The sequence below is a fragment of the Scyliorhinus torazame genome, chromosome 5 (assembly GCF_047496885.1).
Source record: "Scyliorhinus torazame isolate Kashiwa2021f chromosome 5, sScyTor2.1, whole genome shotgun sequence".
NCBI lineage: Eukaryota > Metazoa > Chordata > Chondrichthyes > Carcharhiniformes > Scyliorhinidae > Scyliorhinus > Scyliorhinus torazame.
The window spans coordinates 259,656,610-259,673,186 of NC_092711.1; the positions used below are offsets into that span (position 1 = coordinate 259,656,610).

Consider the following 16,577-nt stretch of genomic DNA (forward strand, 5'->3'; position numbering starts at 1 on the left):
GGAGTACTGTGTACAGTCTGGTCGCCTCATTTTAGGAAGGATGTGGAAGCTTTGGAAAAGGTGCAAAGATGATTTACCAGGATGTTGCCTGGAATGGAGAGTAGGTCTTACGAGGAAAGGTTGAGGGTGCTAGGCCTTTTCTCATTAGAACGGAGAAGGATGAGGGGCGACTTGATAGAGGTTTATAAGATGATCAGGGGAATAGATAGAGTAGACAGTCAGAGACTTTTTCCCCGGGTGGAACAAACCATTACAAGGGGACATAAATTTAAGGTGAAAGGTGGAAGATATAGGAGGGATATCAGAGGTAGGTTCTTTACCCAGAGAGTAGTGGGGGCATGGAATGCACTGCCTGTGGAAGTAGTTGAGTCGGAAACATTAGGGACCTTCAAGCAGCTATTGGATAGGTACATGGATTACGGTAAAATGATATAGTGTAGATTTATTTGTTCTCAAGGGCAGCACGGTAGCATTGTGGATAGCACAATTGCTTCACAGCTCCAGGGTCCCAGGTTCGATTCCGGCTTGGGTCACTGTCTGTGCGGAGTCTGCACGTCCTCCCCGTGTCTGTGTGGGTTTCCTCCGGGTGCTCCGGTTTCCTCCCACAGTCCAAAGATGTGCGGGTTAGGTGAATTGGCCAATGATAAATTGCCCTTAATGTCCAAATTGCCCTTGGTGTTGGGTGGAGGTGTTGAGTTTGGGTAGGGTGCTCTTTCCAAGAGCCGGTGCAGACTCAAAGGGCCGAATGGCCTCCTTCTGCACTGTAAATTCAATGATAATCTATGATTAATCTAGGACAAAGGTTCGGCCATCATAGGACATCATGGGCCGAATGGCCTGTTCTGTGCTGTATTTTCTATGTCTATGTACACTATGTATTCACTACTGAAAACATTTATTCTAAATTCACCAAATGATCAAGAGATAGTCTTTTCATGACACAGAGATCAACAATACACCTGCTTTGTCTGGCTTCACTGGATTTGGACGAGGGAATTAAATGTAGTATTTCCAAATTTGTAGATGATACAAAGTTGGGTGGGAGGGTGAACTGTGAGGAGCATGCAGACATTCTTCAGCAGAATTTGGAAAGGTTGTAGAATCATAGAATCACTACAGTGCAGAAAGGGGCCATTCGGCCCATTGAGTCTGCACCAACCCTACCTATCCTCATAACTCAGTAACCTCACCTAACCTTTTGGACACTTAAGGGGCAATTTAACATGGCCAATCTACCTAACCTGCACATCTTTGGACTATGGTAGGAAACTGGAGCAGCCGGAGGAAACCCATGCAGACATTGGGAGAATGTGCAAACTCCACACAGACAGTTCCCGGAGGCCAGAATTGAACCCGGATGCATGGCGTTGTGATGCAGCAGTGCTAACCGCTGTTCCACCATGCTACCAGGCCGAGTGGGCATATGCATGGCAGATGCAGTATAATATTAATAAATGTGAGATTATCCATTTTGGTCGCAAAAATAGGAAGGCAGATTATTATTTGAATGGATGTAGATTGACAGAGGTTGATACTCAGTGAGACCTTGTTGACCTCATGCATCAGTAGCTGAAAGTAAGCATGCAGGTACAGCAGGCAGAGAGAGAAGAAGGCAAATTGTATGTTGGGCTTCAGAGCGAGAGGATTTGAGTACTGGAATAGAGATAATCTAGTGCAAGTGTATAGTGCATTGGTGAGGCCACACCTGGAGTACTGTGTACAGTTGTGGTGTTCTTGTCTGAGGAAGCATGTTCTTGCTATGGAGGGAGTGCAGCAAAGGTTTACCAGGCCTATTCCTGGGATGGTGGGACCGTCATATGAGGAACAACCAAGTAAGTTAGGATGATACTCGTTGGAGTTTAGAGTGAGAGGGGTCTCATAGAAACTTACAAAATTCTAACAGGATTAGACAGAGTAGATTCACAAAGGATGTTCCCAATGGTGGGAAAGTCCAGAACTAGGGGTCATAGTTGGAGGATAAGGGGTAAACCTTCTGTGACCGAGGTGAGGAAAGATTTCTTTACCCAGAGAGTGGTGAATCTGTGGAATTCACGACCACAGAAATTAGTTGAGGCCAAAAGGTTATGTAATTTCAAGAAGGAATTAGATATAGCTCTTGGGGCTCAAGGGATATTGGGGGACAGGGGGATCAGGGTATTGAACTTTATAATCAGCCATGATCATAATGAATGGCGGAGCAGGCTTGATGGCCGAATGGCCTCCTCCTGCTTCTATTTTCTATCTATGTTTCTATGTAAAGCAGGTGAGCAGAAAAATGAAGAGAAGAGGAATCATGATTTCCCAAATAGATTTAATTCCATGATCATCTGAAGCCTCCTGTCTTCAGATATAATTCTGCAATATACAACTATTTAAATTATAATCTGGTTTTTGCCATCACAGAGAAAAAAAGTCTGGAAAAATTAATCTGGACTATTGATCTGAATGTAAGTGGCCATGATTTTATTGTGTTGTGCTTGTGTGTATCCCCAGATGGCACTGAAATAGGAGGTAATTAATGTCCCCCCAAATTTATATTCTTCCCAATGAATTAAATAAACAAATTTATTCCTCTTGCCTCGTTAATTTAGTTCAGTAAGACAAGCTTTCCGATGGAACGGTTTTTTTAAGTTAAGAAACCTAGGCAAAGTAGAAAGCCAATAGTGCAAGATACCATTAAGGCTGAAAATAAGAAGAGATTTCTGAACAAACATTGGTAACTTTTAGGTGACAAATCTGAGATGTAAAAACTTGTATTCTTTAAAACAAAGATTTTTGTTTTATTTTTTCATGGGATATTATCATTGCTGGTGATGCCAGCATTTATTGCTCATCCCTAATTGCATTTGAAAAGGTGGTGATGAGCCTCCTTCTTGAACAGCTACAGTTCATCTGATTTAGGTACACGCACAGTACTGTTAGGAAGGGAGTGCCAGGATTTTGACCCAGTGAGTGAAGGGATGCTAATATAGTTCCAATCAGGGTGGCACTTGGTTTGGAGGGGAGCATGGTGGTTCCATGTATCTACCACCTTTGGTTTTTTTTTTGGTGATAGAAGTTGTGGGTTTGGAACGTGATATCAAACGAGGTTTGGTGAGTTGCTGCAGTGTATCTTGTATACAGTGTATAGAGGAAGTAAGAAGTTACAGAATATCCAGGTCCTTGGAAAGAATGATTTAAAGCAAGAGCACCGATGCAATGAAACACAATTCTAATATTGATGGTGCAGGGAAGAAGAAAACAGCATATCTGAGTTTAGAAAGAAGAGAGAGGTCAATTGAGAGGAGCAAAGAAGACAGTTTGCTCAGTGCTTGTTCAAATATTAGGTTGATGATAAGTGCTGCATTATAAATGTACAATTGAGATCCAGCAAAGAACTCAAAAAAAAAGGTCTGGAATTTCCCAATAATCTCTGCCATAGTAATGTGCATCTACGATGTACACCATTATTTTAGTGCAGAGGTTCGAGGGAACCATGTTGTGAGATATTTATACCAGTTTGTATGGGATCTGAACATTTTTTAGGTTATTTATGCCACTTTTGTAGAACCGTTCCTCAAAACCTAATAAATGGATTATACATGCTCTCCATACCCCACCCCTCCCACTCTCCATTAATTTCAACAGTATTCACCAATGATTTCAAATGTTCGCTCTGGGAACAGGGTAGAGTTCAGATTATTTGGTCCCACTTAATTGTGAGCATCTGGAAATTGAGCAGCTTTCAAAAATAGGAACAGCATATTGTAACTCATAATAGCAAAACAAGCGCACTGACCATTGCAAATCTAAAAAGGATACATTAAAATTAGGTCTGTAAACATCATATTCAACATGAGCCAGGCTCTTTGTGATAAGTTGTGCTTTGATTTTTTTCTTACACAGGATGATCTGCATGCGAGGCTTCAGGTACAAAATGCTACAATATGCCTATCACAAGATAAAAGAAAATTAGTAGCTGGCTTACAATCTTACTGTCCTTATCTTGATTAATGATCTTCATGACTTGCTGAAACAAGTTGCTAGTTAATCCAACACTGTTTTAGTAAATCAGGAAGCTTCCCTGAAAGAACAATTGAGTACAAAAATACTGACTCCAAAGAAATATTTCAGCACCGGTAAGTATTTCCAGTGGAACCTCCATTATTTAACAAATAAAGAAGATTTTATAATTTCTTCCCCCACCAAGCATTTGGGAAATTGTCAGATAATTGAGAATCCTCAAAATCTGTACCTATATAAACTTTGGTGTAGCTATATACATTGCACATAAATGTAAATAAGCACATTACAAATAACAACAGTAGATTGTGAAATGAAGCAAGGTATCATGAAAGAATTAATCTTTGGCAATCAGGATCATGATATTAATGGTGGTATAGATAATAGATAGTCCAATTTATATTGAACTTTTTGCTTTGAGATGGGCAAGTGGCAATGTCGCCAAGTGACAGAAACTAATTATTTCAGAGCAGCAGAGACTTGGAGGCATTCTGATAAAATAATGAAAGGGTTGATATTATTGCAGTTTGACAGATTGGAGGGGACCAGAGCACAGTCATTTAAAACATAGGCTAGATGGTAGGTGCTACTTTTTCCAAAGATTAGTGAGTCAATGGAGTGAGTTGCCAGCTTCTGTGGAGTGTGCTGAATCACTGCATGCCTTCAAAGGGGAGTTAAACTGGTTATTGACTAGGACAAAGATATAAAAGGTAATGGATTAACAGTAGGCTCTAGCTACCTAACTTTGCACAAAGTAGCTACGAATCAGAATTCAGCAAAGGTGCACCATTGATAAGAGGTTGTTAGATGGGAAGTTGCGTTTTCAACCCTCTCACTTTTGATAGGATTCCACCAGAATGGATAATTGGTCTCTTGAGCACTGCTCCTGGCGACCAGGAAGAAATGCTCCTTGTAAGTACACTTGGTGCATGCAATATACCCGGGCTGTGTTGCTTTGCAATTGAGCCGTGTTGTCTGAGGATGGTTGGTTTCCCCATTATTTAGAAACTTCGCTTCACTGCCGGTTCAGAGGATGATGGCATCGGGACCAACAAAAATCACCTAGGAAAGTCCTCAGACAGTAACTGGGGGAGGAAGAAAGACAATCTGGAATGAGAAAGTTCATGTTGGCCTGTGCTGTACTCGACCTGTTGTATAATATGCGTTGTATGAAGAGTCAGGCTGCTTTGTAGCTTCTCTCTGGTAACTGAATCACATCTAGGTTTCCAAGGTGGGCTGTGGGAGTTAGTGAATCGATTTAGGTTAGGCTTGTTTTGGTTTTACTTATTATTTTTAGAACTGCAGATTGTCAAATTTCAGAACATTCTACCAATTTAGTTGAGTTACTTTTATCAATGTTGTTTAGTTGAACCAATGGAATTTACTTGGTGTTTCTCATTGCCGTTGATACTTCTGAAACATCACAGTAGTTTTTGCTTAAACATTACTTACCCTTAAATCTCGTGCGCTTTGTTTGATTTATAAATTGTTATTCATGTCACTATAAATAGTTATACTTTTACTTTGGTGATATTGAGGCACTCAACTAAGGTAAATGCAATAACAGTTGCAGTGGATAAATATCACATGGTCAAATTACTTGTGATTAAACAACCTGAATGGTATCACATTATCAAATCTCCAGGAATCTCCATTCTTGTCAAAACCTAATGGTAACACCTATCCACTACTCAATTCAGTTTTTTTTTCAAACAAAAGCTGCCGAACAAAAGCTTTCACACACAATTAGGTGCTGACCCTTAATGAGTAGTCACTTTCAGGAATGTGCTGGTCCTGTCTCTCAGGCCGTCTATAGGTTTTCTTCTTTGTTGCATTATCTTCACAATTGATATCCGGGATTCGTATGTCAAACTGGTCTGTTTCAAAATCCAGTTCAGGTTTACCATCCTTGTTCCTGAAATGTACAAAAGATTTTAATCAACAAGAAATTAAATGTTGGAACTGAATCCGCTCTACTGTAAAAATTCCCCTGTCAGAAATGTATCTTCAGATCAATGGTAAATCAATTCATCAACTGCAACAAGTTCTTTGAAATAACTTTGCAAAATTAGTTCATTGAATATAAAAGATGCTGCAATTATTTGAAGCGAAACCCAAAGAGTGAACTACAGATATTTAGTTAGATATAATAAGAATGATAAGACAAGAATGGTAACAAATAACAATGTCCAGAGCTGAGTATTGGTGGGAAAAGAGGCATGTTGTCAAACCTCCTCCAAAGCAAAGATGCTAAATTACTTACAAAGTAACACTGAGAGGGGATGATATGAATGATCCAAAAAAATAATTGTGCACAAGAAAGTTTTCCCTGTCCCACTAACAAATCTGAGCAGGAAAAGGGAGTGTTGGGGAATTGGTTGAGCAGCAAAATGGTCCAAAGCTCCGGAAATAGTTTGGTAAAGGATTACTGCTTAGGTTACTGCATTCTCTACTCACCGTCTAATATTCCAAACAATAATCCGGGTTCCTTTTTTGCTGAGGATTGCATCAAATTCTGCCAGCAATTCCTCCTGTGATTTGAAGATGGAATATTTCAAGATGGCCTCCAGACTTGGCACCGAGTCTTCAGTAACTATGAGGTTCTGTGCTTCAAGGAGTTAAGTAATATTCATAAGAACTTATTCGTATTGTTCACTTCAATTATTTTCCTCGGTAACTAATTTCACCGTATAATAATCTCTTCTGCAAAAGTTATCCACCTTCCTACATCTAGGTTTTCTATTTGAATCCTTCACCAAAGTGAACACTTTGCCTGGAATCAATTTTTTCAACCATCTGAAAACATCATCTTTCTTTAAGTAAATAAACAGAATGGCAAAATATAGCCTTGGATTAAATGTACATCTCTAAACAAAATGAATGAATAATAACCTCAGACTAAGAACTGCATCTCACTATGGAACCATTCTTCAAGTCTGGCAGGGATAAAAGTTTCCACACCATTGGAAGTTTCAAATCTTAAATGAAATGAGTATGATCTCTCCAAGAACAATCTCAAAATTACATCTCAAAATTGCCCCATTTATTGTAAGCACTATGGTCAATTTGCTAATCGAGTATTAGAATGGAAATGCCTACAAAATTGTTGATTCATGTTCAATTTAATGCCTAATTATTATGTTGCATGCAAGCTGTGCCTTAAATAAATGTTCATACCCAAGAATACACAAGGGAACTCCAACAACATTTAATTACCCAAAAGAGCTCAAGGGACTGATGTGAATGTTATACATGGAAACTCTAGGGGCTAAACAAAGATAAATAAATCATCTATACCAGTTCCAGAGACTGAATAGTGTCTTATATGGGAAGCCCAGACACTAGTGAAATCAAGAGGCAAAGGAACTCAACAGATCAAGTAGTTGATACAATAAAGCCAAAGCCTATAATTTACACCTTTATTTTTCAGATTGGATATTCCAGACACTTGGATATGTGCTAAACTGTACACTTATGTCACTGCTGTCTGGATAAACAATGCAGCCGGCTGCAGAATAAACTACTGCAACATAAATCGCGCTGCACAGACTCATGGTAGTTCTGCAATATAGTTACACTATTATCACTGATATAGACTGTTCTTTAGTGTTTTCTCAGCAACAATGTGCTAAGCCATCATCATTGAAAATTTTAAAATGTTTTTATATGAATGCTGTTTATTTGGAGATTTTTTTAAAGAACTAAGATAGCTCTTTTCCTTTCATTTCACTAGACTAAATAATGTTTGGGAAATCAGAACTGGCACTAGTGTTTGCCACGCACGTCAAAGTTTCCTTGCATGAAAATCATGACAGCTCTCTTGATGGGTACTCCCAAGTTGTAGATGACTAATGAACAGTCTCAGAAATCTTCGATACCAAGTTTGAAAATTAAAATGAACTCCAGCTCTTGCAATCCCGATCCACTCATTTTTTTAAAAAGATGTAAGTAGGTCCTAATCCAACCCCTACATCATTACCCATTATCCTTTTTGCACCACCTCATTATTTGGCCTTTTCCCTTTTTGTGTCCTTCCATACACACAGCTATTTGTGCCCTCTGGCCTTGCTCTAATCCTCCACTTCTCAAAGGTAATTAAAGATGAGCAATAAATGCAGGCCAGCAATGCCCACACCTCATGAATGAATTAAAAATACTTATTATCTAACAGTGAAGGGTGACTCATTGAACACCCCCCCCCCCCCCCCCCCCCCCAGCTTTCAATCATAAAAAACACCCTTGCCCAATGCCACCCAATCATTCCCATTGTTTGCTTTCCTCCAGTCCCTATGGTCATCGGCCTCTCCCCATTTCACTGACCACCTGCCCTGCTTGGGTTCAGTTATTCTCTTAACCTAAACAACTACACTTGGGTTCCAACTCTCTGGGGTCGATTTTGAATATCCATACCTGGGATTAACAGGACACCAACACCCTCAGAATTGGGTCAGCAGCCATTCTAGTCTACCAGCAGTGCAACCATTAAAGGGGTCTACCACTGGCTGTCCAAATGCCTACCATTTAAATCAATAAAAATGTGAATATAGCTGACGTTAATCAAGTCAACGTTGTTGCATAATATCCAAGAGCGTGATGATTTTGTTCTTAAAGTTTGCATTCATCGTTGTTAGAATAACGTACAAGGCCAATGGTGGAACAGGAAACCTTATTGACTCCTTGCTGATGTGTACTATTTTTCTGTCATGTTTACTTGCTGGTTTAGCACACTGGGCTAAATCGCTGGCTTTTAAAGCAGACCAAGGCAGGCCAGTAGCACGGTTCAATTCCCGTACCAGCCTCCCCGAACAGGAGCCGGAATGTGGCGATTAGAGGCTTTTCACAGTAACTTCATTTGAAGCCTACTTGTGACAATAAGCGATTTTCATTTCATTTCATTTCACTTGCTAAGTTATTTAGAGTTTTCTTGTCAGCCCTTCTCTTAATATTAATTTGCAAAACAAACACCTCAATATATGCAGTGGATCGCATCCAACAAGGAAAAAATGAAACTGCATGCAATAGCAATTCAAAGGTTCACCACACATAAGTAATCTCTCCCTTCTGAAATCTAACATTAACAAATTGTTGACTGGGAAAACAATATTTAAGGTCATTGGGGCATAGTTATACAGTGATGAAGTCACTGACCATACAACTTAGTTTGCAAGAGTTAATCAAGATTATTTTTCAATTGTGGTTTATGTCCACAGGAACTTGCTCTTTATAATGCAGATATTTCAGGGAGCAGTTCCTTAAACTAAAGAGTGTATCACACAGGGAAATGTAGACACCAAAATATTTAGAATTAGTTGCCCATTAAATAGTAGCTGTATATTATGTTCAAGAAATTGAACGGAGCACACCAGTGGGGAGCAATATAATAACATTTTGCAACACATAAGAACCCTGTGGATCAAAACTGACCAACAGTGAAGGAATCCCAAGGAATTAAAATAAAATGTATTGAATATGAAACATCTATTACATTAAAGGATATTATTCTGTTGATTGAAAGGCACAATAGGGATGATGACAGCTTGTGCATTAATCTGTTCCAGATAGGTCTGTGATAGGAGGCCCACACTTAAAGCGCCGCCATTCTTGGTGAAGACAAGAGCATCCTTTCCCAATCTCATGGAGCCTGATTTAAATCCGTTTCCATATACTCCTATCGGCAAGTGGCTTTTACTCCCTGTTTTATTAGTGAAGCCAAAGCTGTGAAATAAAATTAAAGGTTGAAATGAGAAAAATATAAAAAAGACTTGGAAATATTAACCAGTTCTTTACATATAGAGTTCATTCTATTTTAATAACCAACTGTTGAAAAATTAACAGTTTATTCCAATTCTACCAGGCAGGACCAGACCACTTTTTTTTAAGGGAAGGAGGTGCTGAGAGGGGACACACTAGAAATTCTCAACCAGAAAGCCCTCCGTTTTGAGGATTATTTGTAATTTAAATATATGTGAAGTTCAGTCTATCTCCTCCAATTGTACTTGCCCCTTCTAAACTTTGTCAGCAGTCAAGAAATCCATAGTTCTGCATTTGGGTGGCTGGCTCATCCTCCTGCCTCTGGGTGTGAAATGGAAAAATAGGGAAAGGAGGAAATAAAATATTTTTTAAAATGTTTATTTAAAGAAACATTATTTGTTGCTGTCTTCAGAAACCAACAAATTTATATTTGTGATATTAAGCCAAGTTCACAAATCAAAATTCAAACATGTTTTCAAATCTAGTGCTGATGTTTTTGTTTGTTTGGGCGGCACCGCAGCACAGTGGTTAGCACTGTTACTTCGCAAAGCCAAGGTCCCGGGTTCGATTCCCGGCTTGGGTCACTGTCTGTGCTGAGTCTGCATGTCTTCCCTACGTCTGCGTGGGTTTCCTCCCGGTGCCTCCTACAAGTCCCGAAAGACGTGCTGTTAGGTGAATTGGATATTCTGAATTCCCCTCTGTGTACCCGAGCAGGCACCGGAATGTGGCGACTAGGGTTTTTTCACAGTAACTTCATTGCCGTGTTAATGTAAGCCTACTTGTGACAATAAAGATTATTATTTATTATTTCCCAATTTTGTTCCCTTCCACTCCTTTAAAGCATTAATTCATAAATGAGTACAATTTCAGAGATGTGGGAAACCCTTGCCTAATGTCTACTCTTCCTGCATGAATAATGTAGACAGTGAAGCTGACTGGAGGCCAAGAACCTCACGTATTTACACCTGACCTCTGCCCATACACTTTCCAACAGAAATCAAAGGATCATCATTGAAAACTGGTTGATTTTTTTTATCTTTCCTACTCCAGGAGCATGAGGTCAATTGCAGCGGAGCCATTCTCTCCTGGTTAAGATCAACTGATTCCACACAAACCTAAGAAGGTCTTTTGGTCCCTAACTTAGCCTCTTTGTCAGAAGGTGCATTTTCTCACAACATCATGATATGCTTATAATAAGTTGCATTAAAATAATTTTAAAATCTGCATACCTAAAAAAAAATGAAAGGAAAATTTCTGGGAATAAGCAAGTCTGTCTGCTTTTTCCTGTTGTGTAACTGAAAGATGATTCGCAGGCACGAACATCCTTTGCATTGTGTAAATTAAACATTTTGCACATTAACATTCCAGGTGGTGTATGTATCCGTTATGGAAAGTCACAAGATTGGAACAGTTATGATGTCTGGCTAGCAAGCTGGCATGCAGTTTTATGCCAGCCCTCTGAAGAGTCAAAATGAAATAAATGGTAGCTATAGAAATTGCCTGGGTCACAGGATGGCTGTGTCTGTTTTCAAGTTTCAGGTTCCAGACCAAGGAATGGCACAATTTATCCATTTCTTTTCAAGATCCTTCTATATCTGTTGCAAAGTGTGATGCCTTCTATGCAACATGTACTACACACAAGATTTAAAAGATATACTCTAGATACCCCATTTTATGAAAACAATACTGGAAAAAAAGCCAGGGTTTTCAGCTTGGGTGCTTCTGATCTGAAGCCTGAATGCTAAAGCTTGCTTTAGTTTGTAGAACAGCAGGGTTTCCTGATACATATTGAGTTTCAGACAGAGCATCCAAAACAGCATCCTGGATACAACAAACCAGAATTTGACATTCTAATGACTGTTCGCAAATGAGACAAGTGTTTTTGGACTCTTGTTGAGTGGGGGTGGGCGTAGGGCAGCATTGATGGGTAGGGGGAGAAATTTAATTCTGACAAAACTAACACTGTTGTCAGGCTTTTAACAAAGGTGGATACCAACAACAAGGGAAACAGACTTGAAAGGTTATGGAGGACAAATGGTTTAGGCATCCACAGCCCGATCTAGCTGCACCACTTAAACACCATCTGGTTCTCATCTGCTAAAACCGTTCACTATTCCAAAATCATACTGGAATGCAAAGATAACTCCTGGCTTCTTTTCGCTCTGGTAAACTTCTTAAGCCTCTTTCCCCTGTCCCCTCCACAATCAAATCCAGCAATAAATGTGAGGCGCTCACATATTCTTTTGTGCCATGTTTGAGATAATCCAATCAGCTACTTCTGCCCATGTTCATCCCTTCCTTTAATGCCCCTCCCTGGCATAGCCCTGAACTCGCATGTTTCTCGAGTACCTCTCCCATGCCTTCTCTGAGCTGATCTTGTTTCCTGTTCCCTTGATCCTATTCCCACTAAACTCCTGACCACCCAACTTCCCTTCCTCGCCCCTATTCTAGCTGAGATGGAAATAGTATTTTGAAACCTGCTGTCATCACTCTGTCTCCTCAAAAAAAAATCCTTTCCTCCTTTGATACTGCTCAAAACCTACTCCTTTGACCAAGCTTTAAGCCATTTGATCGAACAACTTCTTATGTGGTGCTGTGTCTTATTTTGTTTTACAATCCTCCTGTGATGGCACTTGGGACGTTTCATTACTTTCAAGGCATGATATAAATGTAAGTTGTTGGTGATGCATGCTCATTTTGTATCATTAAACAAGCAGAAGTTGTACGAACGTAACGGAATGATTCTCATCTTAACGATTGCTCTGCATATTTCATGTTAATACAGAATAAAGCAGCTTACGATTTGAACCAAACGTTGCCTTATTTCCTGTTAACTTGATCAGTTTTAGAGTCATAGATATTTACAGCATGGAAACAGGCCATTCGGCCCAGCTTGTCCATGCCGTCCAGTTTCTATCACTAAGCTAGTCCCACTTGCCTGCATTTGGCCCATATCCCTCTATACCCACCCTGCCCATGTAACTGTCTAACTGCTTTTTAAAAGACAAAATCGTACCCACCTCTACCACTGCCTCTGGCAGCCCATTCCAGATGCTCACCACCCTCTGTGTGAAGGGATTTCCCCTCTGGCCTCTTTTGTATCTCTCCCCTCTCATCGTAAACCTATGCCCTCTAGTTCCAGACTCCTCTACCTTTGGGAAAAGATGTTGACTAACTACCTTATCTATGCTCCTCATTATTTTATAGACTTCTATAAGATCACCCCTAAGCCTCCTACCCACCAGGGAAAAAAGTCCCAACCTAACCAGCCTTTCTTTATGACTCAGACCATCAAGTCCTGGTAGAATCCTCGTAAATCTCTTCTGCACTCTTTCTAGTTTAACAATATCCTTCCTATATTGGGCAACCAGAACTGAATACAGTATTTCATGTGTGGTCTTACCAATGTCTTGTACAACTTCTTTTTTGAAAAAAAATATTTTTATTCAAATTTTTTACATATTTTCAACAACCCTTACAGAAATAAGAAAAAACAAAGAACACATAAATAAACATCTTATAGCTATGTCACGTATTCCCCCAATGTACAAGCCCCCCATTAAACGATAATAAACACAGTAGTAAACACAAAGTACCGCCCCCCCCCCCCAGGTTGCCGCTGCTGCTGACTACCTCCTAACCCTCCGCTAGTCTAGGAACGGTTGCCACTGCCTGGAGAACCCTTGCACAGATCCTCTTAAAGCAAATTTTAACCTCTCCAATTTAATGAACCCTGCCATGTCGCTGATCCAGGCTACCACGCTTGGGGGCCGCGCATCCTTCCACTGAGCAGAATCCTCCGGCGGGCTACCAGGGACGCAAATGCCAGAATACCGGCCTCTTTCGCCTCCTGCACTCCTGGCTCGTCAGATACCCCAAATAGCGCGAGCCCCCAACTCGGCTTAACAGGGTGTTTACCACCTTAGACACCGTCCTCGCAACGCCCCTGCAGAACTCATCCAGCGCTGGGCACGCCCAGAACATGTGGGCATGATTTGCTGGGCTCCATGAACACCTCACACACCTGTCCTCCACTCCAAAAAAACGACTCAGCCTTGCCCCCGTCATGTGCGCCCTGTGCAGAACCTTAAATTGTATCAGGCTAAGCCTGGTGCAAGAGGAGGAAGAATTTACCCTACCCAGGGCATCTGCCCACATACCCTCGTCTATCTCCTCCCCCAGCTCCTCCTCCCATTTACCTTTCAGCTCCTCCACCGAGGCCTCCTCCTCCTCCTGCATCTCCTGGTAGATCGCCGAGACCTTGCTTTCTCCAACCCACACCCCCGAGAGCACCCTATCCTGGATCCTACGTGCTGGCAGCAGCGGAAATTCCCACACCTGCCGTCTTACAAACGCCCTTACCTGCATGTACCTGAAAGCATTTCCAGGGGGGAGCCTGAATTTTTCCTCCAGCGCCCCAAGGCTCGCAAACGTCCCATCTATAAACAGGTCCCCCATCCTTCTAATACCTGCCCTCTGCCAGCTCAGGAACCCCCCCATCCATGTCTTGTACAACTTCTTCAAGACATCACAACTCCTGCATTCAATATTCTGACCAATAAAACCTAGCATGCTGAATGCCTTCTTCACCACCCTGTCCACCTGCGACTCCACCTTCAAGGAGCAATGAACCTGTACTCCTAGATCTCTTTGTTCTGTAACTCTCCCCAACTCCCTTCCATTAACTGAGTAGGTCCTGCCCTGATTTGATCTACTAAAATGCATCACCTCACATTTATCCAAATTAAACTCCATCTGCCATTCATCGGCCCATTGGTCAAGATCCTGGTGCAATCTTATATAACCTTCTTCACTATCCACTATGCCACCAATCTTGGTATCATCTGAAAACTTACTAACCATACCTCCTACATTCTTATCCAAATCATTTATATATATATATATAACAAATAACAGTGGACCCAGCACTGATCTCTGAGGCACACCACTGGTCACAGGCCTCCAGTTTGAAAAACAACCCTCCACAACCACCCTTTGGCTTTGGAGAGATTGAAGAAATATACATGCACATCTACCCAGTTCAGGTTACAAGGAAGTTTTACTGTTGGTCCTCTGAATCTTACTACTCTACAAGTAGATACAGGGCATTGTGAATCTACTCCCGTAAAAGCAAGACAGACTGCTTACATGGGGGGCGGGATTCTCCGAGCCCCGCGCCGGGCCGGAGAATCGCCACAATCTCACCACGACGCGATTCTCTGAGGTGTGGAAAAAGCAGAGTCCCGCTGACGCCGTTCACCCCTGGTCGCTGCCGGCGGGAACTGTGCGTGAAGGGTCAGGGAGCGGCCTGTGGGGCAGGGAAAAGCGCTCCTTCACTGGGGGGGCCTCCGATGGGGTCTGGCCCGCGGTCGGGGCCCACCGATCGGCGGGCCAGCCTCTCCCCCCGGGCCTACATTGTTGCACGGCCGGCCCCTGAACCCCCACGCCATATTGCTTAGGGGCCGGCATGCTGAAGAAGTCCCCCGGGCATGCGCGGGTTGGCGTGGCCCAACTGCGCAAGCGCGGGTTGGCGAGGTGCCCATTTGGCACCTGTGGGGGACAGAATCGGTCGTCCCCGCACCCGTTTTGCGTCGTCGTGAACACGACGGCATTCACGATGGCGCGAACACTTAGTCTCCATTTCGGAGAATCGCGCCCGGGGTATTTATGGGAGACCTGAATTTGTAGCAATGATCCTGATGGACCGTTCTCAGAGAATCACGTCCCATCAATTTTGTAAATTGTAAAAAAACAAATTTACTTTTCAAGATTGACTCAAAGATCATTACTGAAAAAAATAATTCCTTGTACTTCTGTAACAAGTTATCGAGACACTGACATTCCTCAAAAGCATTTCTTCATAAATTACTCATAGAACCGCAATTCTATTCCAGATATAACCCACACGCATTGAGATAAATGGGGCTGGATTCGCAAAAAATGGGGCTACGCCCCACACCAGCGTAAAAACACTGGCATTTCACTCTGGACTTTCCTTAAGAAATCCTGAGTGATTCTCCTAGCTGCAGGGGGCTGGCAGGGGATCGGATTGCTCCTCGCAGCTGCGCACTTCCGGTCGGGAGTCCGCGCATGCACACAGCAGCGGCCTGCAGCAGCCGCGCCATGCGCAATGGCGGACCGTCATCCAAACTGAAGGCCCTCCGAGATCTCGCGCGCCCGTGGATCCGTGCCACCCGATCGCTCCCCTGGCCGTCCATGAGGCCCCCCACCAGTGATCGATCCCTCGCCCCGCAGCAGGGCAGCCGTGCACTGAGTCTGCAGCCGCCACCCGTCGGGAACTCGGCCAGTTTCATGTGGGGGGGGTGGCCTCTGTCTAGCTGCGCTGTGTAGATCGCGTGCGAGCGCCCAGAGAATCGCTTCAGCGCCGCCGGTCCCGATTTCCCCGTAAACAGCCATTTTCCGCCCCCGCGCCAAACATGATTTCGGCACGGGGCTGCGGAAAATCCAGCCCATGATCTGTTCATCTTCTTTTGCTAGTATTTGTTAAAAGGGGGATGCAGACCAGGACAATGTTCTTTGAGCATACCTGAAAAGGCAGACAGGATGTCAGATTAGTGCCTTAACTGAAAACTGAATGTTTAAAAATGCAACACTTATGCAATAATTGGAGATTGATATGCTCATATCGAAAATATTCAAATCAGACAGTAGAAACTGAGTGAAGCTGCCTCACACTGTGATATCAGTGGATGGGTGTGTTATTTCATTGGTGCAAAATATGTTGATTCACCATTATGCTAATTACAGAAAAAAATCACAGCTCTAGTTTTATAAAACCTACAGGATTTATTTGTAGGGTATAA

General features: G+C 42.2%; 1 protein-coding gene across 1 annotated transcript in view; it reads right to left on the reverse strand.

Moving 5' to 3' along the window:
• The window catches only part of LOC140421080 (MORC family CW-type zinc finger protein 4), a 148,238-nt gene that overhangs the window by 89,246 nt on the left and 42,415 nt on the right, over positions 1–16,577 (reverse strand). Inside the window, exons 4-7 of the mRNA XM_072505438.1 lie at positions 9,500–9,717; positions 6,460–6,607; positions 5,761–5,917; positions 3,802–3,930 (exon numbers count right to left, since the gene is read on the reverse strand). Coding sequence (XP_072361539.1) covers positions 3,802–3,930; positions 5,761–5,917; positions 6,460–6,607; positions 9,500–9,717 — 652 coding nt within the window. The remainder of the gene's footprint in view (positions 1–3,801; positions 3,931–5,760; positions 5,918–6,459; positions 6,608–9,499; positions 9,718–16,577) is intronic.